At 40.9% G+C, this 23,464-nt stretch overlaps 2 protein-coding genes and 1 pseudogene across 2 annotated transcripts; 2 read left to right on the plus strand and 1 right to left on the minus strand.

Moving 5' to 3' along the window:
• Positions 1–26: 26 nt before the first annotated feature.
• Positions 27–912, minus strand: LOC147305782 (uncharacterized; annotated as a pseudogene).
• A 5,294-nt stretch (positions 913–6,206) lies between these two features.
• LOC147305783 (torsin-1A-like) lies at positions 6,207–12,826 on the plus strand. The gene is made up of 5 exons (XM_086278934.1): positions 6,207–6,390; positions 7,622–7,887; positions 7,982–8,157; positions 11,568–11,692; positions 11,762–12,826. The coding sequence occupies exons 1-5, from the start codon at positions 6,207–6,209 to the stop codon at positions 12,001–12,003; spliced, it is 993 nt and encodes a 330-aa protein (XP_086135060.1). The 3' UTR covers positions 12,004–12,826.
• Positions 12,827–14,753: 1,927 nt separating this feature from the next.
• Positions 14,754–23,135, plus strand: LOC147305784 (torsin-1A-like). Its single transcript, XM_086278492.1, has 5 exons — positions 14,754–15,314; positions 18,702–18,967; positions 19,067–19,239; positions 21,238–21,365; positions 21,441–23,135. Exons 1-5 carry the CDS (start codon positions 15,146–15,148, stop codon positions 21,698–21,700), a joined length of 996 nt encoding a protein of 331 aa, XP_086134618.1. The 5' UTR covers positions 14,754–15,145; the 3' UTR covers positions 21,701–23,135.
• Positions 23,136–23,464: the final 329 nt, after the last annotated feature.

Below are 23,464 nucleotides of genomic sequence, written 5' to 3' on the forward strand. Positions count from 1 at the left end.
GGCGATAGTTAGCATTAGCTGCCTGGCTAACCTCGAAACGGGCGTAGAACTGGTTCAGCTTGTTGGTGAATGCAGAGTCGGCGTTGATCAGTGCAGTGTCCCTTGCTTTGTAGTCCATAATGGTGCGTAGCTCCCGGTACCGGCACTTGGCATCTCTCACCGCCGTATGAGGCTGCTTTGTAGGAGCTCATATCGCCAGTGGCGAGACCCGCGTTGTAGGTGGCGGTCCTGGCATTCACTGCAGTGCGGATCGATCTGTCCACCCACGGTTTTTGGTTCGGGAATGTGGTGACTCTCGCAGTGAGGATAATCGCCTCCGCTAGCATATTGCCGAAGCATACTACTACTTCCGTAAACTCGTTGATGCCGACTGTGCATGCTCTGAACATGTTGTTGAGTGTGTCCTGTAGTGTAGCTTCTGATTGGGCAAACCAACGTTTCACGTCCCTCGTGGTTACTTCTTCCCTCCGTATGTTTTGTTTATACTGGGAAATGAGGAAGATGGTGTTGTGGTCAGAATTCCCAAAAGCCGGGTGTGAGACAGCTTTGTAGCCCTGCTTGTATGGCGTATAGCAGTGGTCCAAAATTCGATTCCCCCCTCGTCAGACACGAGACATGCTGGTAGAAATTTGGCATGACTTGTCCAAGGTTCGCTTTATTAAAGTCTCCTGCTACAATGAGGGCTGTGCCCGGGTCCTGGTTTTGAAGCGAACTCAGCACATCATGTAGTTCGGACAAAGCCATACCTGTGTCCGCTTGGGGTGGGATGTAGACCACCGTGGCGATGACCGAGGTGAACTCATGGGGCAGATAGAAAGGGCGGCACTTAATGCTCAGGAATTCCAGATGTGGCGAGCAGCCGCTGGGAAGAGTAGAAATGCTCCCGGCATCACACCACTTTCTGTTTACCATGAAACACACTCCTCCACCTTTGGTTTTGTTTGACTCTACTGTTCTGTCCACGCGGAGCACAAAGAATGAATCCGACGGAGTTACGGCCTGGTCCGGCACGGTGGGGGTCAGCCATGTCTCCATGAAGCACAGAATGTTGCAGTCCCTCATGTCACGTTGGAAGGTGACTCTTGCTCTTTGGTCATCGAGCTTGTTCTCCAGTGATTGTACGTTGGCCAGTAGAATGCTGGGCAGCCAGCGGTGAGCGATGCGCCTGCTGTCTCAGTCTGTCCCGAATGCCAGCGCGCTTCTTTGTTCTACGCCTTGGATGAGCGGCCCGTCCGTTGTTGTTCTCCGTGCCAAGTAGTATCGCTGGTGGCCAGGATGGGTCGGGTTTAAAAGTGTCCAAGATTAAATGTGCAACCTTGTCACCAATGTTTACAAGTGATCTGCTGTCGTAGACTATAAAACTAGAGGATTTTGGAATGTAAACCAGAGCAAAAAATAAGTGAAAAACTAAAAACGTGCATAGTCGGAGCGGACCGGTCAGGAAGGCGTCTGGACATGGCCGCGCCATCTTAACTGCAACACTGAAGCTTGGCTTAACATTGAAGATGTATTCCCGCCATTTATACAACTTTTATGTTACTATGATGTTTGGAAAATCATTACAGCATTCATCACCTGTATCATACATTTTTTAATTCTCAACTAGAATAGAATAGAATAGAATAGAATAGAATAGAATAGAATAGCCTTTATTGTCATTGTACAGAGTACAACGAAATTGGAGTGCCACTCCCTTGGTGCAAGTTTCAATAATAAATATAAATGTAAAATATAAAAAGTACAAAAAAAACAATCGTAAGTACTCAAACAATAGTATGTACAATATATACAGGATAGCAGCATTAATATAATGACAGTATGAATAGCAGCATTAATATAATGACAGTGACGTATGGAATAGGTTCAATTGTTTTTGTGCTTATTTACTACGGTGATAGCTCTGGGAAAGAAGCTATCCCTGAATCTGTTTGTCCTGGTTTTATGTGACCTGTACCGTCGGCCTGACGGTAATAGTTCAAACAGTTGGTTGCTGGGGTGAGAGTAGTCCTTGATGATATTGCCAGCTCTGCTGAGGTACCGAGAGTTTGCAGTGACCTCCAGGCTGGGCAGAGAGCAGCCAGTGATCTTCTGGGCTGTGTTGATGACCCTCTGCAGTACTTTCCTGTCCACAGCTGAGCACCCTGCATACCATGTTGTTATGCCGTACGTTAGGATGCTCTCTATGGTGGCTCTGTAAAATGTCACCAGCAGCCTCTCCTCCAGGTTGTTCCTCCTGAGCACTCTCAGAAAGTGGAGACGCTGCTGGGCCTTTTTAACCACCGCCGTAGTATTTGCAGTCCAGGAGAGGTCATCAGAGATCTGCACGCCCAGAAACCTCATGGAGCGTACCCTCTCCACACAGTTCCCGTGAATGTAAAGTGGGGCCGGGTCTGCTCTGCCCTTCCTGAAGTCCAAGATAAGTTCTTTAGTTTTCGTGGTGTTCAGTTGGAGGTTGTTAACTGAACACCACTCAGTCAGTCTGTTGACCTCATCTCTGTAGTCCGACTCATCCCCCTTTGAGATGAGTCCAACCACTGTGGTGTCATCCGCGAACCTTATGATGGTGTTTGAGAGATGGGTAGGGGAGCAGTCGGATGTGTAGAGCGTAAACAGGAGGGGACTCAAAACACATCCTTGTGGAGACCCGGTGCTGAGTGTGATGGTGCTGGACCGGTGGGGGTCGAGTCTGACAGACTGTGGTCTATTTGTCAGGAAGTCCTTGATCCAGAGGCAGATGGGGGTGGAGAGTCCCAGGTGAGACAGTTTCTGGACCAGGATCTCCGGGATGATATGGTTGAATGCTGAGCTGAAGTCCAGAAAGAGCATTCTCACATAGCTTCCTCGGTGCTCCAGGTGACTCAGCGCAGTGTGGAGCGCTATGGTGATAGCGTCCTCGGTGGATCGGTTTGTCCTGTAGGCAAATTGGTGGGGGTCCAGAGTGGGAGGCAGACCGGCCCTGATGTGCTGACAGACCAGTCTCTCAAAGCACTTCATCACTACAGGCGTAACTGCAACAGGCCTGTAGTCATTTGGGCTGGCCACAGCTGTCTTCTTGGCGATGGGGATGATGGTGGAGGTTTTGAGGCAGGGCGGGACGGTGTTTGATGACAAGGAAAGGTTGAAGATTTTAGTGAAGACTCCGGTCAGTTCGTCAGCACATGCTCTGAGAACCTTTCCATGTATTCCATCAGGACCTGCCGCCTTCCTGGGATTCACTGACCTTAGAACACACCTCACTTGATGCTCCCTGAGTGTTAGTGTGCCAGTGCTGGGGGCGGGTGGAAGTGGTGTGGCAGCTGAGGGCCTGGTCGTCTCAAAGCGGGCGAAGAAACAGTTTAGATCCTCAGCCAGTGAGGCATCAGTCCTAGATGTTGCCTGGTTATTGCTTCTGTAGTTGGTAATGTGATTGATCCCCTGCCACATTTTTCTGGGGTCGTTGTCAGCAAAGTGATCTTCAATCCTCCTCCTATAGGCGGCCTTAGCTTTCCTGATGCCTCTACTCAGGTCTGCCCTGGCCGCCCTATACGCAGCCCTGTCCCCTGACTTGAAGGCAGTGTTGCGGCTTTTTAGGAGGGATTGCACTTCGCTATTCATCCAGGGTTTTTGATTTGGAAACACCCTGACCCTTTGTTGACGGTGACATTGTCAACACAGTTCCTGATGTACGAGAGTACAGTGTCCGTGTACTCCTGGAGGTTGTGGCTGGAGAACAAATCCCATACAGTTGTTGAGAAGCAGTCCTGCAGTTGAGAAAGGGCTCCTTCAGGCCAGGTTTTTATTGTCTTTGTCTGGGGCTTTGTTTTTCTCAGCAGGGGGGTGTAGGTACTGTACAGAATTCTGAATGGAAACAAACACACAGGATTTAGCTCATGGTTTTAGCTCAACTGCAAGGAGGAGAGGTGGAGCTGAGTAACTCAGAGAGCACTGCCAGATAAGACTGACTGGCATAGGTGTTACACAATCCAAAACTGAATATAAACACTGAACCAGGAGCACCTACTCTTGCTCAACAAAGAGTGTAGTGTGTGCGTTTCTGCTGAGTGCACCCACGAGTAGCCTTAGTTGGTCTGAACTTTTTAACTTTTGTTTTCTGTTGAGCAGAGACTCAAAATGAAACTTATGTGAGTCAGAATGAAACTGATACCCCCTCAGTAGAGGATAAACAACTTTCTAAACATAGAATAATGGTCGGAAATGTTATTGCATTCTTTGATGATCACCAGAGGCATTGTTAGGATAGGGAAACAATGGGGGCGTTCCCCAGCCCTGAAATCTTTTGCATTTTCAGTAAATAAAAAGTTACTTTTCAAAGTTATTTACTAGCCAATCAATATTAAACACTGTGCACCAACCAAAATTCGAACTCAGGATTCAGGTCCTTAAGGAAAATTATCATGACTGTAATAAGTCACAAAAAAAAAAAAAAAAGAAGTTTTTTACTCACAGTAGTTGTTAACAGGACTGCTACACCAACTATACACTTATTCCTGTTGCTGGTAGTCAAGTTACCTTACAAAGATGACAGCCAATTACAACCACAAGGTGGTAGGAATTTACAGGCTTGATGCAAAAAGACAATGTTAGCATCTCTGTGGTACAGAACACTACTGTTTGAAATGTGTGGATAGAGATCACTTTGGTATACAGGGTGGGCCATTTATATGGATACACTGTAATAAAATGGGAATGGTTGGTGATATTAAAGTCCTGTTTGTGGCACATTAGTATATGTGAGGGGGCAAACTCCTCAAGATGGGTGATGACCATGGCGGCCATTTAGAAGTCGGCCATCTTGGATACAACTGTTGTTTTTTCAATAGGAAGAGGGCTATGTGACACATCAAACTTATTGGTAATGTCACAAGAACAACAATGGTGTGCTTGGTTTCAATGTAACTTTATTCTTTCATGAGTTATTTACAAGTTTCTGACCACTTATAAAATGTGTTCAATGTGCTGCCCATTGTGTTGGATTGTCAATGCAACCCTCTTCTCCCACTCTTCACTCACTGATAGCAACACCGCAGGAGAAATGCCAGCACAGGCATCCAGTATCCGTAGTTTCAGATGCTGCACATCTCGTATCTTCACACCATAGACAATTGCCTTCAGATGATCCCAAAGATAAAAGTCTCAGGGGGTCAAATTGGGAGACCTTGGGGGCCATTGAACTGGCCCACTACAACCAATCCACTTTCCAGGAAACTGTTCATCTAGGAATGCTTGGACCTGGCACCCATAATGTGGTGGTGCACCATCTTGCTGGAAAAACTCAGGGAACGTGCCAGCTTCAGTGCATAAAGAGGGAAACGCATCATCATGTAGCAATTTCAAATATCCAGTGGCCTTGAGGTTTCCATTGATGAAGAATGGACCCACTATCGTTGTACCCCATATACCACACCAAACCATCACTTTTGTTTGTTAACTTCACCATTCACATAAAAGTTTGCCTCATCACTGAACAAAATCTTCTGCATCCGCCGAAGGGATGTTCGACTAATGCCACTCTCCAGTGACATGCGGCGAGTGCTACACTGTGGGCTCTTGCTGAATGAAGCTAGGACAGCCACTGATGTTTCTTCATTAATGACAGTTTTCTTGCGTCCACATTTTGGCAACACTGAACCAGTTTCACGAAACTTAGCAAGCAGTTTGCTAACTGTAGCATGGGAGATGGGTGGTCTCGTAGGGTGTCTTGCATTGAAATCTGCTGCAATGACCCGGTTACTGCGTTCACCAGATATCAACACGATTTCAATCCGCTCCTCACGTGTTAACCTCTTCAACATGTCAATGGCTGTGAACAAAGAGAAACTTTTAAATAACTCATGAAAGAATAAAGTTACGTTGAAACCAAGCACACCATTGTTTTTCTTGTGACATTACCAATAAGTTTGATGTGTCACATGGCCCTCTTCCTATTGAAAAAACAACAGTTGTATCCAAGATGGCTGACTTCTAAATGGCCACCATGGTTACTACCCATCTTGAGGAGTTTGCCCCCTCACATATACTAATGTGCCACAAACAGGACTTTAATATCACCAATCATTCCCATTTTATTACAGTGTATGCATATAAATGGCTCACCCTGTACTTTAATGGACTTCACTCAGCACTTCTGCATGCCCTCAGGGAACACCCATGATGTTGACTAAGTCTACTTTTGCAGTTTGTCTTTCAGTTTGTTGAAGACGTGCGAAATGAACACAAGGAAGCAACACATCCTGCTGCTGGGGATACTACTCTGCTCGGGCTCGAACCAAGCAATAGAGCCTCTCAGTGTCTTACTTGGGACTGGGATAGGGGTATTGTTCAAGTATTTCATTCCAAAAACAGAGCACCGCACTCGGCGTGATAATGAAGGGACGGGCTTCAATGCAGCAGGTGGGTAGTGTTATAATGTAAGAGACTCGATATCAGTTGCCCTCTTTTTTTTTCTTATCTTTTCCTTCATTGTTTCATTTGTGACTTTGGTGTTCTTCTGTTTAAACATACCGTTTTAATGTTCTTATGTTTCTCCATCCCCCAAAGCAGGCTGTAAACTGAGATATAAATAGGCTAATAATAGTTAATAATAATTTATTATTATTATTATTGTATGGTAAAGGGACTGGTGGCATCAAGGACCCGGTGGTGCACACTGGCTAATTAAACTGGTGACTTGTCCAGGGTGTATCCTGCCTCTTTAGAGTTAACTGGGATAGACTCCAACTCCTCATGGAATTGGATAAGTGGTTATGGAAATGATGAACCGTGTAAAGATATTTGCAATATGATAATGGTATGTTTAACTGTTACTATAGGTAATTGGCTTTAACCTTAATTATCTAAATTACTGCACAGTCTAGACATTAAAAATCCGTGACTTGTGGTTTTCAACTCTCACAGCCAAAACCTAACAAGCAGCAGGATGGGTTTTTACCTGCCATGTTTGGTTTGGGCAGCTGTAAACATCATGATATTGTCAATCAGTCAAAACTGGTTACAGCAAAAATGGCACCATATGGACGGGCACTAGCAATGCTTCCACAAACACTGATCCTTTCAGTCTGCCTTACAAAAGATTAAAAATTGATCTTTTTCATGAAAATTTTAAATTAAAAAATTATGTGCTCAATGACAATAATTCCCAGTATCAAAGCGACTGAGGTAATTCTCTCGGGCATTAAGGAAAACGTAATTAAAAAGTGAATTAACAAAACTTCGCTGGACCTGAAAGCTTGACTTCATGAGCGATAATCCCGCCCGAGTACACTCTGAAATCCTGTGAGACAAGATTTCTGAAATCCTGTGAGACAAGATTTCAGAGTGTGGGTTGTTTACTGGGTTGTTTGAACAATTTAAACACTACGTTTGGAGACATTTTCTCCTGCAGTACTTCTCCGGCAACAGTTGAACTGATATAGCTGTTTACTAGTTTACCTTTCGAAGCAGCCAAGATGACATTTGCTCATAATGTTAAATGGCTTGTTATATGGCCATTATGTAAAACTGGTCTAACTTTGTTTTGCCATGTCAGGTTACCACAGGAAGTAGAATTTTACTGGATTAGTGTAATTTCAGTCACTTTTTAGCAACTGATCTTGGTGACTTTCTGTACTCTTCCACTCTATAGGTCTGAAGGCTGACCTGGGAAACAAACTCTTTGGACAACACATTGCATCAGACATCATCTTCAAAGCTGTGAGTGGATTCATGGACAATGACCACCCGAAGAAGCCTCTGGTGCTCTCTCTGCATGGACCGACTGGCACAGGGAAGAACTTTGTTAGCCAGCTAATTGCTGAAAACATTTATGAGAAGGGAAAAGCCAGACAGTTTGTTCACGTGTTCTCAGCTACACATCACTTCCCACATCCAAGTGAAATTGTAACCTATAAAGTATGGTGTACCACACGTTTTATTTTCAAGTAAAATGGTTTAACTTTTCTGTTTGGCCACTGATATGTATTTCTTTTTTCTGCTCTCTCTTCAGTCTCAGTTACAGGAGTGGATCAAAAGCAATGTCACAAACGGTGAACGCTCCATGTTCATTTTTAAAAATGTGGACAAAATGCCTCCTGGTTTGATTGATAGTATTAAGCCATTTCTGAGCCACCAGGTTCAGTTGGATGGAATTTCTTTTCAGAAATCAATCTTCATGTTTCTCAGGTAAAAACTAAAAGCATTTCAACAGGGCAGGTTCATAACCACACGATTGGCTTCAGACATTAATAAAATACCTGTAATTATTTGGCTGTTTCTTGTGTAGTGTTTGTTCAAAAGTAAATTTTGTTGTCATTTGTTGTTGAATTTTGGATTCGTGTTTTAATTTTGCCATTCAGTCTTGCATTTTTGGGTGCACAGTGGTGAGGTGTTTACCTCCATGGGTTCTCTCTGGCTTTCTTTCATTACAAAGATGTTCATATCAGGTTACCTGGAGATTCTAAATTGGAGTTGTTTTAAAGTCTGTGACCACCAGAAAAGAATAGAGGGCTCGAATGCTCACACAAAATAGGCAGAAAATGTCGTTTTTAAAGACTTTAACTCAAAGAGGAAAATACACAGGATTGATTCACTGGAGTTAGGAGTGAGAGCTGCCAGGGTGCAACTCTAAGACCGATTGTCTGCATGATTTACTCGGTTACCTATAACATCTCTAAGTTTCTGGCTTTGATCCTCAACCCACTGGTAGGCAGCTCTGAATACCACATCCAGAACACCTTGGATTTGTTGAGAAGGTGAGAGATGTCATTATGGAGGCAGATGAAACCATGGTCTCGTACGATATTACATCTCTCTTCACTTGCATCCCAGTCACCGAAGCATTGGAGGTAGTTCGTAAGAGATTACAGGATGACCCCAACCTCAGCAACAGGACCACTCTCAGCATTGACCAAGTGTGTTTGCTTTTGGAACTGTGTCTTCATTCCACCTACTTCATATACAAGGGTCAGTTCTACAGGCAGAAACGTGGGTGTGCCATGGGCTCCCCAGTTTCACCCCTCATGGACAATTTGTAAATGGAAGAAGTGGAAAAGAGGGCTTTGCTGTCCTACCCTGGAACACCACCAAGTCATTGGTTCAGGTATGTGGATGACACCTGGACACCAGGACATACCACATTTTACAGATCACATTTAAGGTGGACCAACACAAATTCACCAGGGAAGATATGAAAAATGGCAGGTTAGCCTTCTTAGACTGTGAGATTTCCATCAGTAATGTGGCACATCTAAAAGTTGATGTGTACCATAAACCTACGCATACGGATCAGTATTTAAGGTTTGACTCTCATCATCCACTGGAGCATAAACTGGGCATCATCAGGACGCTACAACACAGAGTGAACACCATCCCCACACACACAGTGGCCAGGGAGGCAGAAGAACAGCACATGAAGAAGGCCCTGAGTAAATGTTGTTATCCTAGCTGGACTTTTGTCAAAGCTGGGAAGGCGCCAAAAGCAAAAACCTATAGTGATCTCGTATGTATCAGGAGTATCAGAACAGTTGAGACGCAATTTTTCTAAACACTGCGTATCTGTGGCTTTTAAACCCCAAAACACGCTGCGCCAAAAATTGGTCCACCCCAAGGATTGAGTCCCCCAACACAAACGGAGTAACATAGTGTACACTGTTAAGTGCCAGGAGGATGGCCAGGATTTATACATCGGGGGAACCAAACAACCTCTGGTTAAGCGGATGGCACAACACAGAATAGCTACCTCGTCAGGCCAGGACTAAGCAGTCTATTTATACCTACAGGCCAGTGGACACTCTTTTAATGATGAGGATGTGCACATCCTGGACAGGGAGGAACGCTGGTTTGAGTGCGGAGTCAAGGAGGTCATTTACGTGAAAAGGGAAAAACCATCTCTGAATTGAGGAGGGGGCCTAAGGGTACATCTTTCACCATCTTACAATGCTGTGATTGCAGCCATTCCCCAACTCTCTGTAAATGGTACTCATGGCCATTGATCAGTGGTTGTTGATCAATGGTCATGAGAATTTGCATAATTATGAAGAAGGAACTGACCTTTTCAGTCATTATGCAAATGTACTGTTTATAAGATTGGGGGAACCTGCAGTCAGCTGAGACTGAAGAAGTCACTTGGATGAGTGACGAACTGTTTCTCCCACTGAAAACGCTATGTCCAGATGAACAGAATCAACTTTTGGAGAAAATTCTAAGAGCAACTCTAAGAGCAAGGAAGGGAATAAAACCTTTGTCAGTGAGGAGGCGTGGCAGCCTCTATTGTTAGTAGGGGTGCAACAATACTCATATCGATATTGAACCGTTCGATACAGTGCCTTCGGTTCGGTACGCATATGTATCGAACAATACAATTTTTTAAATTTATTTTATCAACTTTTCTTCTGACGATGCTGTCTGTGTTGAGAGATCAGTGGATCTGCGTTCGACTACTCCGCCTAGGCTGCACTGTTGAGTGCAGATCCACTGAGCGCAGCGCAAGCTAGCAAGACAGAAGCTAAGCTCGTTGCAACATGGCAACTGCCTCAATGCTACCCGAAATTGAACCTCCCCCACCCTCATTCAGATCTGGCGTTTGAAACTATCTTGGTTTTCATGCGAAGCATGAGCAGGTCATGGACAAAAGTAAAACAGTATGTCGGATGTGCCACACAATGCTCAATTGGTGGGAACTAGTGTGTTAGCGCAGTTAGCTTGTTAACGTGTTGACGCCGTCCAGCCCCTCGCATGGGGCGATCCGCGGTAACTCGTTAACGGAGATTTTCTGCATTATGACGTTAAAGTCATTTTAACAACATTAACGCTGACAGCACTAGTGGGAACACAACGAATATGACTGCACATTTACGCCGACATCATCCTAGTGCAAAGACAAGTGGAAGCAGACAAAAACAACAAGCACACATGCTACAAACTTTACCCGAGTCATTTAGACAGCCGTTAGCACATGATTCTCCTTATGGGGACCTGATATGTTTAATATGCTGCTGAGAATATAGCCCAGAAGAAGCGTATAGTATAGCTTTTATTTTGGAAAGAGCCATTTCTCTGTAATAAACTCTCTTTTCCAAAGATGAGGGATTTCTCGATCAGATAGATTTATTTATTTATTTTATTATTTTGTTGTTTCAGCAACATTAAATTAAAAAACTGTACTTTTGAGTTAAAATATATATTTATAATTTTAATAAATGACAAATTAAAAAGGCATGAACATTTTTTGTATCGAAAAAATATCGAACCGTGACACCAAAGTATCGAACCGAACCGTGAATTTTGTGTATCGTTGCACCCCTAATTGTTAGGTATAACACATTTATTCATCTTGGTTTATCAAAAACACAAACAAAATGACTTGTCTTCAAAAAAAATTTAATTTCTTGAAAGGCCTGATTTTAAATAATCAGGCCTCATCGTTTAATGACCTTATAGTACCCTCATACCCCATTAGAGTGCTTTGCTCTCGCACTGCAGGCTTACTTGTTGTCCCTAGATTAGTTTGCATTTGAGTTAATGCAAATTAAATTAATTCACTGAATTTCACCTTTATACCAATTGTCTATACCTATTTATGGTCTTTCTCATAGCAATGTAGGAGAAGACGTCATTACACAGATGGCTCTGGATTTCTGGAACAAAGGACGAAAGCGAGAAGAGATCACATTCAAGGATTTGGAAACGTCACTTTCTCAGTTCAGCAATGACCAGAGTGAGTATAAAATGCATGAATACTCAGTGTTGATGAAAACCCTTTTTATTCCTGAAAATCTCTTTACTGATTGAATTATCCACTCAGGTTTTATTGATAACAACATGGTCGACTTTTTTATCCCATTCCTGCCTCTGGAGTACGGACATGTTATCCAGTGTGTGATGGCTGAGATGAAAGCCATAGGTTTTCAGCCGGACAAAGATGTGGCAGACAGAGTAGTCAGAGATATATCCTATGTTCACCTCTCTGAGAATGTGTTTGTCAAGAGTGGCTGTATGACTGTAGCAAGCAGGTTGTACTTGTACATTTAATGTCAGCATCTAAGGAGGTAAAGTTCACTTGTGATGACTGCTCACTCTCTCCCTTTGTCTGTTATCCTGGTTTGAGGTTGTTAGAGGTGGGTCCAAAGAGGAGTCATTCCTTAACTAATTTCTCAGATTGCTGTACAAGGGGTCTATGTGTGCCAACACTGAATTTTCCCCAGTAATCAGGAATATGTTTGGTTTATGGTTTAGATCCATGAACCAAAAATCCATCGTAATCCATACACTTTCTGCACTGTTGAAAGCTGTGCTATTTTCCTTCACAATTAAATATATTTCGGTTATTTCAAATATTTCACTGTTGTCTGTGTGGAGGTCTGTCTCTGTGTCTGAGCTTTGATATCAGGAAGCCTTCACCTGTCTCATTTATACTGAATAAAGAGCCTGAGGAGTTTTCTGTTTTTTCAGGTAACAAATGGGTACCTCAAGATTAACGCTGTCATATGTGAATGAGTGTTGGTTTCCTTTTAAACTGTCACTGTTTTTTTTTTTTTTTTTTAAATCTGTGTATTTGCTCCTGATTTTACTTTTTTGCATTGGTCTGAAATGGCCCAGCTTTGTTTAGTTAATGTGAGTAGATAAACAATAAACACTGTCTTTATTTGATTTTTTATGCATATGTTTACCGTACACAGGTCATCACAGCAAATGTGTTACAGAAATGGGCATTTGCACAGATATGAATCAAAAAACTGTACTGCTAATAAATCATATTGAAAGCAACTTTTGCAAGACATGTTTTAATACAGGTTATAAGGATTTCTTATACATTTGAAAACAAAACAAATCACAAAGAAAACCCCAAAACATTTCACCTCCCATTGGTTTTTCAGTCGGGCTCTAATTTGAAGAAATAGATTTTTTGTTTTTCAAATGGACAAACAACAGGAATTGGTGTCTAGAAATAAAGAATAAAAAAATCTAAAATCTCATGAACTGCCATAAACCAGCGCAAAGGTTTTACTACTTGCAAAGGCACACAGGCTCATTATTAACAAAGGCAGAGGCATGGCAAATCAATTTACATAATTTTATTAAACAAAATAACTGAAAATATGGACCTGTGGCAAAGAAAACAGCAAATTAAGTGGTAGCACTGTCAACCCCCCCCAAAAAAGAGAAATTAATTAAAAAAAAACCACTTTATCACCAGACATTGGTTTAAAAAATAAATAAATAAAAAATTCACCGCCACCAACAAATAGGAAAACACAGACAGTAGTAAACGTGATGGGAGAAAGACAATAAAGCAAAGAGGGTAAAACAAAAGGAACTAATCAACTCTATGAAATTCAACTAATTCCAGTTTAACTAAAGACTCAAAATATTAAGGAAATACAAGATGAAAATGTAAACGATAATAAGATAACAACCGAATTGTAAATATTTAATAATATTTAATAACAAAATCAATAAATTAAGGGACAAATAAAACACCCAAGCTGATATGTCAAAATCACAAACAATGCCCAAGTCTTAATAAAATGACACATAGTCACGCATGTGAATAAAGAACTTAACAAAGCATAATTTTATATTTACCAAGAACATTGCAGTGATAAAACTGGTTTGCTATCTAGGACTTTTAAAGCTTGATTATGAAGGGAGTGGTTTTAAAGTTATAGCACCAGCAGGAAATGCAGTTGTTAACATGACAGAACATTAGCTTTTTCTTACACGACCTAGTTGTTTCCCTTATGAGACAAATTTGTTGAACGGTAGAGTGGGAATGAACATCTGAAGGACCACGCTTTAGTGTTCCAGAGGTGTAGCAGTCACAACCAGCTTATTCACATCATCAAGAGCCTGTAAATATGTTAGAAATAAGTTTTAATAACCTTTTTAATAATAATTGTAATGTATGTTCATAATAGAGTTGATTAACTTCTTATTAGAAAGTTGCATGTATTTAACTTCATGGTATGAAGGGGCGTGTTGAAGGTAGACTGGCTCACACTGACACCAATACAGATCACTATCAGCGAGAGCTGCCTTAGAAATGAGTGGGGGGTTATGATAGAATGGTGTTCCTGCACTGGTGATGGTGGAGCAAGGCACAGAGACTTTAAGGTGTCGGGTTAAAGCTGACACCAACACCAACAATTGGCATGCGGAAAGAACACAAGGAGGACAAATCAGAATCAAGTTTAAACCACAGACTCTCTCCATCAATGGCTAATCACATGTATTGTCTGTCTTTAATAACAAATTGTACTTTGTGTGCACAGCTGTGCATCTCGAATTGTTTGATAATAAAATAGTGTGAACCACTAGATTGTCTTCCAACCTTCTTTCAGTAAAAAAGAACATTAATATTAATATTTTTACATCACTATGACTTATTACAGGACAACAAATGGTTGATCATTTATTGGTGTGTAATGTTTTTAAAACTGTAAACCAACAAATGTTATTTTTAAGAGTTTACTAGAGTAACATTCAGGAAATTATTCGGGTACAGCGGAAACTGGCTGGCAGTCTTATTATGAAACTCAAGTGTGTAAAACTAAATCAGTTACCATTGCAAATGATACCCTGCTGGTAGAACAGCAGTGGACATCTAAATGTTCATTGCCACGCTGTTACAAACAAAAAAAATGGTGAGCTAATGGTATTTCGGTCTTTGAAAATTTTAATTTCTGCCAAAAAATTGTTCTGCTTTCAGTTTTGATGGTGACTTTAAGAGTCCATGAGTAAGCTCAGGCTGTGTTGAAGAATAAAGGTGGTCATACTAATTATCAACCTTCAAGGTCTTTCAAGGTACATTTTAACACTGCTTTCATGTGATTGGCTGATTAGATATTTGCAATAATAAGCAGTTTAACTGTGTACTTAGAAAAGTGTAGAATAAAGTGTAAAGTATAAAATGATGAATGAGTGTTCACACACGTTACAAATACAATGGCCAACTATGGCCACAAGATGGCGCTACAATACAGGGTTAATGAAAACAGGGACTATTCGATACTATAAGTGACACAACACTGTTTGAGAGGACAGACTGCTTTCCTTTTGTATGTTTGAACTGATGTCTATTTTTAGATTTCACGATGAAACGCCCTGAAGTTACATGATGTTAACTCTTGGTTAGTTTGTTCTTTGGGCTAGTTTAAGGTGCAATACTTGCAAAATGAAACCAAGTAAGCAACATGTCCTGCTGCTGTGGATTCTACTTTCCTCCACTGTGATCAAGGAAACTGAGCCCTTCAGCAGTTTCAAATTCCCTAATATCAAAGAGACATGGAATTCTATTTGGGGCGAGAGATGTAATTCATACTGGATTTCCTTCAACCAGACAGGTAACACACCCAGCAAACAGCTTGTGAAATCTAAACAGTAAAGGTCTAATTATTATTTTTTAACTTTACTTGGGAAGGTAACCAATTTTCATGATTTAAATTGAGTTTAGAAAAAAGACTGATGACAAGAATATAGTTTATAAATGACACAGATACAGCACCTTTACAGGTTGGATCTTGGTAGTGGGCTGAAGTCCACCCCCTAAATCAACTGGGGTGCATCTGCCTTGAAAACAAAAGTCCATATAACAAAATAATACATCACAAATATTTATTGTATTTCCAAATTATAAGTCCTTGTGGTTACTGAAAACTACTGTATATTAAATAATCTACATGAAAAAAATACAAAACAATATAAAAGATTAATACAGAAGCAAACATGGTCACACAGTTTGGGTGATCCACTGTGTATTATTATCATTATTATTATTCATACATTTGCCATGTAGAAAAGGAAGAACTGTGTAACCTTGAGTCTTTGTGATTCTACACAGTCTAGATATCAAAGTGTCTGTTGTCTCTTAAAACAAAACCCAAGAAGGAGCCGTGCTGGTTTAACCTGCTTTCAGGGTGGGGCGCAAAAGTCCTAGCTTACTTGACTGCTTCTGAAATGCTTGTGATCTCTGCTTTACTAGAACTAGCATTCTAGTATGATTAAAAAAATAGCTCCATAGATATACAGTACAGATATTGATATTATTTCAATTGAGAATTATTATGTTATGTTTTTTTAAATATAAATCTACTGGGCAAAGAGCTCAATGTAAAGCATCCAGAGTCTTCTACAAAGTCATGCTGTTGTAATTCACTGGCTGGGCCCACGTCTTCATTTTAGGATTTACAGCGTTTTAGTAGGTAAAGGTGAATGCTTGGACATGAATTGAGCTGCGGTGTGGGGAAGGCCTCGAAGGGGACTGGCGACGGCTCCCGGGCCTGGCAGATCCCCATGTATTAAATAGAAGTGAAGAAGTTAAAGAACTGAGAACAAGGAGGGTGGGTGGGGCACGTAAACGAGAATGAACAGTTTGTGGAACTGGGGGGAACCTATATAGATGCAACCAGAAGGAGCGTGTTTGGAGGCGTGGTCCCGCTCCTGAAATTCAGATACATAATCTCCAATAGATGTAGTGTATGATTTAACACAGTCTTCCTGAAGTATGCAAAGCTTTCCCTGCAGAAAAAGAAATGATAGCATATGTTACTCTAAAAATCTTTCCAGCTGTTCAAGCTGCCAGTTCCATAGGTACTAATGCACGAACATCCTATCAGCAAATGCACGCTTTGAACTGAGTGCTGGTAAAAACAACCCCAAAAAACAAAAACAAAAAAACCCCAACAGATTTGATCAAATCTGACCACAGAACAGTTTTGCACTTTGCTTCAGTTTATTTTAAATTAGCTTTGCCCCAGATAAGATTGCTTCTGGATCATCCTTGATGTTTCTATGTTAGTTTAAATAAATCAACACCCCCGAGTCATACTATCAGAATCCTTGAAGCGCAGGCTGAGGAGGGTGTGTGGCAGCAGTCTTCCACTCTCAATTAACCAAAGACCCAGACAGAGTTTTGATTCATTTGAAGTCTGATGCTTAGCCTTGTCCACTCTAACTGGAAAACTCAAAAACTTGTTTTATTTGTTATTATCTATCGTCCACCTGGGCCTTACACAAAGTTTTTGTCTGATTTCTCAGGGCTTTTATTTAATCTGATTTAGTGGTCAGACTTTAATATATGTTTAGATGCTAACAATGACAGCCTCAGCATAGCATTTAATCTGTTATTAGACTGAATTAAATTAATTCTAAATGTAAAAGAGCCCCCCAGCACTTTAATCACACTCTAGATCTTGTTCTGACATATGGCATAGAAACGTAACATTTAACATTATTTCCTGAAATACCTCTTTTTTCTGATCATTTCCTAAAAACATTTACATTTTGGTTACACAGCACTGGGTAGTAGATTTCATCACAGTAGATATCTTTCTGAAAACACTGTAACTAAGTTGAAAAATATAATTCACCCACTGTTATCATCTTCAATGCCCTGAACCAACACAGTGGAGAGCAGCTACATGAACGCAAATCCAACAGAGGTCGATTATACTGTTAATGGTTTTACATCTTCACTGTGGATGACTGGATACTGTAGCTTCTCAGAAACAGAGAGCCTTAAATCAGAAGTATTTGATTTCCTGGTATAACTCTCAAAAACTCACCTTAACCTCCTAAGTCCCAAACTCTTCCACAGCATGCATTTTTAATTTCTCTTTGATATTTGGACTGATTGGGACCCGATGAATGTAAAAACAAAGAATTACCAGATTATTTTTAACCTAATTTTTGTTTCTAAGAAAATGAGAGCCACATATGAGGATATTCGTTTAAAATTTCAATTGAACAGTAGCATTATAAAGTCCTCGTCAGTGGATATCAGGCCCTTGCAGAGCAAAATTGAGTATTTTGGTCTAAATAACCCAAAATGTGATGTCCACATATGTGGACGCCAGGTCCTAGGAGGTTAAAGCCTGAGAAGGAATGGCGTGCACTAATTTAGAAGATCATCTTTTAGTCTAGAAAAGTAGTTTACTGCTTTATAAAAAAGCCCTCTATAAAGCTAGATCATTTTACTATTCATCACTGATTGAAGAAAATAAGAACAACCCTACATTTCTCTTCAGCACTGTAGTCAGGCTGACAAAAAGACAGAGTTCTGTTGCTCTGTTTCTTTAACTTTAACTGTAATGACTTCATGACATGAACCACGACTGGCTGAAAAGACAGCAGTTGTTGAGCGTTAAAAATCTTTATGGAGATACTTGATCAGGCTAGGCACTAAAAAGCAGTATTTATTAGTAGCAGGCTTCTGTTTTGAGTCCATATTGAGATCCTGGCATTTTTGAGATGGCAGTTTTGTATATGATACTTAACAAAAGTTAGCACTGTAAACAACTCCACTAAACTACACATGTACACAAGTTTTGTGATGGTTTCTCAGAGCAACAGTCATTGCTGTAGGAGTGAAGATCTACACATTTTTGTCGGCCTGCAGCCTGCCCACCCCTTTGGAAAGTAGACAGGGCTCTTGTGCAGTCTATGCAATTTCTCCATTCACTGAACAAAAAATTAATTTTGTCTCAATTTTTGCGTGGGTAGATCTGCTAAGTCCACCCTTGCTCAAATAGCTTTTCTTTTAAACCTCCTCTCACGTCAGTCACATTTTCAGTCACTAATCCTGCTGACTTTCTGCTATGTATTCTCAAGGTCTGAAGGCTGACTTGACATGTTAGGTTACCACAGGAAGTAGAATTTTACTGGATTAGTGTAATTTCAGTCACTTTTTAGCAACGGATCCTGGTGACTTTCTGTATTCTTCCACTCTATAGGTCTGAAGGCTGACCTGGGAAACAAACTCTTTGGACAACATATTGCTTCAAATACCATTTTTAAATCTGTGAGTGGATTTATGAAAGATAATAACCCGAAGAAGCCTCTGGTGCTCTCTCTGCACGGACCAACTGGCACAGGGAAGAACTTTGTTAGCCAGCTGATTGCAGACAATGTTTACAAGAAGGGACATCACAGCAAGTTTGTTCACGTGTTCTCAGCTACACTTCACTTCCCCCATCAAAGTGAAATTGTTACCTATAAAGTATGGAGTATCATGTGTTTCAAGTGAAACTCAGTTTATTTGTTCTGGTTGGTTTGTCTGTTCTGTCTGTATTAATTCTATTTGCTGCTCTCTCCTCAGTCTCAGTTACAGGAGTCCATCAAAAACAGCGTTACAAACTGTGAACGCTCAATGTTCATATTTGATGAGATGGACAAAATTCCTCCTGGTGTGATTGACAGCATAAAGCCATATTTGGACTATGGAAAAGTGGAAGGAGTTTTTTTTCAAAGATCGATCATCATCTTTCTCAGGTAAAAATCTGGAAGCCTTTCCAGAGGTAAGTTTAATGCTTCCACTTTGTTAGGGACTGGTAAAATAACTTAATTTGTTACAATATATGTCAGGTCGGGTATCAGATGCCACCTCTCTAGGGACATCTCAGGCCATCCAAGGTATGGAGGCCTATCTCCCCCCACCACTCCCCCTGCCAGTGGCAGACGCTCTCAGACATCGGTGCATTGGTGGTTCTTTGTGTTCGGGGATGGGCGTCCAGGTACGCACCAGCTCACTCCTGGTGGCTGCTTGTCGGGGCCTGGAGCCTGGGGCTCGCTCGGGCCCCTTCGGAGGTGGGGTGCCCCCGGGCTCTCGGCCTGGGGCTCGGTCACTCTGGCACAGCTGGCTGCCGGCGGAGCTCACGGGCACGTCACTGCAACTCCCTCTGGCTTCTGCTCCGCGGCTGCTGAGTGACCCCTCATCTGGGGCTCTCCTCAGCTCTTTCTGGGATAGTGGCAGCTGCCCCTCCGTTGGTCTTCCTTGGTCTCTTGTGCTCTGAGGGCCTCTGGATGTCTGGAGCCTGGATCTCCCCCATACCTGCTTCATGCCCAGGAGGATGGGGCTATGGCCCCCCTCACACCCTCTACCAGATCATTACATGAAGGAACCTTTTAAATACAAGCGCGCTCATGCTCACAGGTGTACACACGGGTGCTCACACACACAAATTACACCCTTTTTGGCTCAAAGCACACTGTGCGCTGTCGGTCCTGCATGCTGCACAACAACATTCAATATTTAGTATTTACTGTTATATTTGCATAGATCATCGCAATGATGTTGTTTATTATATTGCTCTTTTTTTGCTTGTTTTCTCTTTTTTCTTTCTCAACAGGTGATTGATTTATGTATTTTTTGTCAGTTTGTTTTGTTGGTTTTTGTTTTTTGCCCTTTATCACCGTTCCTCTTCCCCGCTATTTTTCTTTCCCTCTTTCTTTCTCCCTTTTCTTTTCCCCAGTCAAGTCTGTCCTGTGTTCAGCAAGTGAAAATAAAATAATCAATTAAATCAAAGGTGAATCAAATAGACCAATATGGCAAGGCTGGGATGGTCCATTTGGTGAGAAAGAAAAAACAAAAAAGTCAAAGTGACACATAGAGGGTTTAAGATGGGAGACTATTTCGGGCAGAGTGCTCACTGAAAAAGGCTCAAAGTGATCAAACACAACTGAGGAAATCAGGGGAACAAAGGGATCATAACCTGGAGGAGAGATATGAGAACTGATAGTATCAACCTTATTGACAGAAAAACATAAAAATGTTTTCACAGGTGGCTGGAGACCCTGGTAGGTGTGAGGTGGGTTGAGGGTTGATAACAGAATTAATGGTGTTGAATAAGACACGGGGCCTGTAGCTGTGGTTAGAGATTATATCTGATAAATACTTTTTGAATAGCATCCTGATAAAGAAATAGGGCTTCCCTTAACAAATCAAAGGAAATCTGGAGTTTATCTTTTTCCATTTTCTTTCCGCTTTTCTACACGTCCTTCTGACAGCCCGAGTGACATAGTTTAACCAAGGATCATTTTAGACCTATTAAACTTGTTTTATTTAAAAGGAGCAACAATATCAAGAACATTTGAACAAGTGGTATTGAACAAAGTGAGCAAATGATCAGCATGCGGTTTAAGGGAACAATTGTCCAAGGAAGGGACACCAATATTCTGATAAACAGCCGAGAAATGTCCAGCAGTAGCAGGAGTGATGATGCAGAATTCATGTGCAGGTAAAAGAGGTTTAACTGGAGGACATGGCACCGAAATCTGGATGATAACAGGCATGTGATTAGAAAAGTGATAACTAACAAACTAACTAAGATGCTATCTTAGCATCTACTATCTATAAAATATATTATAGTTATATATAGTTATATTTGTTAGCACCTATTATAAAATACAAAATATTTGAAAACGGACCAGTTGCTCATTCACATTATGACACTTCTTATGTTTTTACTATTTCTTTTTTCTTTCTCACAGCAATACAGGAGCAGATCAAATTACAAAAACAGCTGTAGATTTCTGGAAAAATGGAAAAGATCGAGAAGAGATGATGCTCAAAGATTTTGAAAGTTTCATTTCTCCTATAGTTTTCAACAGTGATCAAAGTGAGTGTATCCTTATGTCTTTATCATTCACCACTTACGATGATCATCTTTCTTACTGAAAATCTCTCTTTGTAGGCGGTTTTTCAAAGTCAACTTTGATTGACAGTTGTCTGGTTGATGTTTTCATCCCATTCCTGCCTCTGGAGTACAAACATGTTGTACAGTGTGCGATGGCTGCGATGAGAGACAAAGGTCTTCAGCCAGATGAAAATGTGGCAGACCAGGTGGCCAGAAGTTTAGTCTATTACCCCAAACTGGAGCAAGTATTTGCCACGAGTGGCTGCAAGACAGTAGCAAATAGGGTGCACTTATGCAGATATACAGATGAAGACTGATTCTACTCTGATTTCTACTGTATGTATGATTTTATTAACTCTTTTTTTTTATTTTATTAACTCTAAACTAGACAACTCAAAAGTCAGCAAAGCATGTTACAGAAAACAAGATTTTCAAATAAAAATATGATGCCATTTTCTGTCTCATATTACATATATAAAGTTTTCCAAAATGTGTTGCAGGAATTTTTTATGCATACAAGAATGTTTTGATTCCACTTGACAGGATTTTTGGCGTACACGCAAAAGAAAATCATCATGATTATAATATGAAACATAGTACATCTTATATTTTTTAAATTGGGCTTTAATTTACTCAAGCACAAAAACACATATTTGCTTATATAAAAAGAGAAAAAAATAACATCTAAAATCATTGATTAGAAAGAAGTGAATAGAGTGAAGGCGCTTCAGCCTTTTATAACTGCAGTGCACACAATCAGCCACTCATTGCCTCTTGGATTACCATGGGATCCCCAGGCAGCCAATCATCTGCGTGGGCTGTCACACTTCAATCTGCCTACAAGAGGGAAGCACAGGACTCCAATTAACCAATTGTCAACGAGTCCTTGCACTCTTGGATTTGCTTGAAGCAAAGGGAGGTCTCACTCCCTCCGAGGCCCAGGGCTGTGACATCATGTTGTTGTAATGATTTGTCTTTAAGTTTACTTAAGCTTCCCTTGTATACTTTGTTTCTTGTTTCTCTGCCATGTTTACTTTCTGCTTTAAGTTGACAGTCTTTGTCTTTTGTGCCTTGTTTTTATTTTACTTTCTCAAATCTCATTATCTGATCTTGTTCAGCTGTGTGTAATTCTCAATGTCATGGTCCTGGGTGTGACCCAGTGTTTTGTGTTTAATTAATATTTCTTGATTATTTGTTATTCATGGTTTTAGTTGTTTTGAGGTTATATTGTGTTGCTCTAGCTTATAGTTTCAGTTAGTGTGCCTTCCCTGTGAACATGTTATATCTACTCTGTGCTTTTTTCCCGTCCCACGGTTCAATCCTCTGCCACAGGCTCTGTCCCAATTCAGGGTCTGCACGCTTGAAGTACGCATTTCAAGTGCGGTTACGTCACCGCCACGCGACGACGGCTGTCCCAATTCGAAGTGTGCTTCAAATGCATACTCCAAATGCGCCGTCGATTTCCCCAAATATCAAGCGTGGTCCGGTGCACGCTTCGTGGTCCCATATATCCCACAATTCATAGCGCTTCGGTGGGTGTGGAGAATTTTGCCGCAAAATACGGCAGAAGGGAGCGGCCGAAGAGGTTTTTTTTTTTTCCCAAAACTTTATTGAACTTATAAAGCGAACAGTCAGTCATTCCAGTTCAGTTTGTACAGTAGACATACAAGGCAAATAAGAGTAACAATATACAGTACAATGAAATAAGAAGGATAAATAAATAAAGGATAGAAAAGAAAAAAGAAAAAAAAAAGGGGGGGGGGGGGATGTGACAGACTTCATAACAACTTTGTACTTGAAAGTTGTGACAGCTCATTCGTTAAACATTTCTGAATGAATTTCAATCAATGATAAACCTTTTTTATTGGAAGTTAATTTAAGAGAGTTTAAGTAATATTCAATTTTAATCAAAAACAAATTAAATGATGGGGTTGAGTTTTGAAATTTACATTTATGTATATGGAATTTCCCTAATGAGATGGAGCGGCCGAAGAGTGAACTGTCAAAAGTACTGAATATGACGTCACTTATTTATGTGCGAATGTTTAATAATTAAAGTCAGTCATATATCCACAAACACA

The sequence above is a fragment of the Aulonocara sp. 'chitande type north' Nkhata Bay genome, linkage group LG20, assembly GCF_057382095.1.
Source record: "Aulonocara sp. 'chitande type north' Nkhata Bay isolate Kocher_YH1m ecotype deep benthic linkage group LG20, A_spYH_male_GT1.1, whole genome shotgun sequence".
NCBI classification, from domain to species: Eukaryota; Metazoa; Chordata; class Actinopteri; order Cichliformes; family Cichlidae; genus Aulonocara; species Aulonocara sp. 'chitande type north' Nkhata Bay.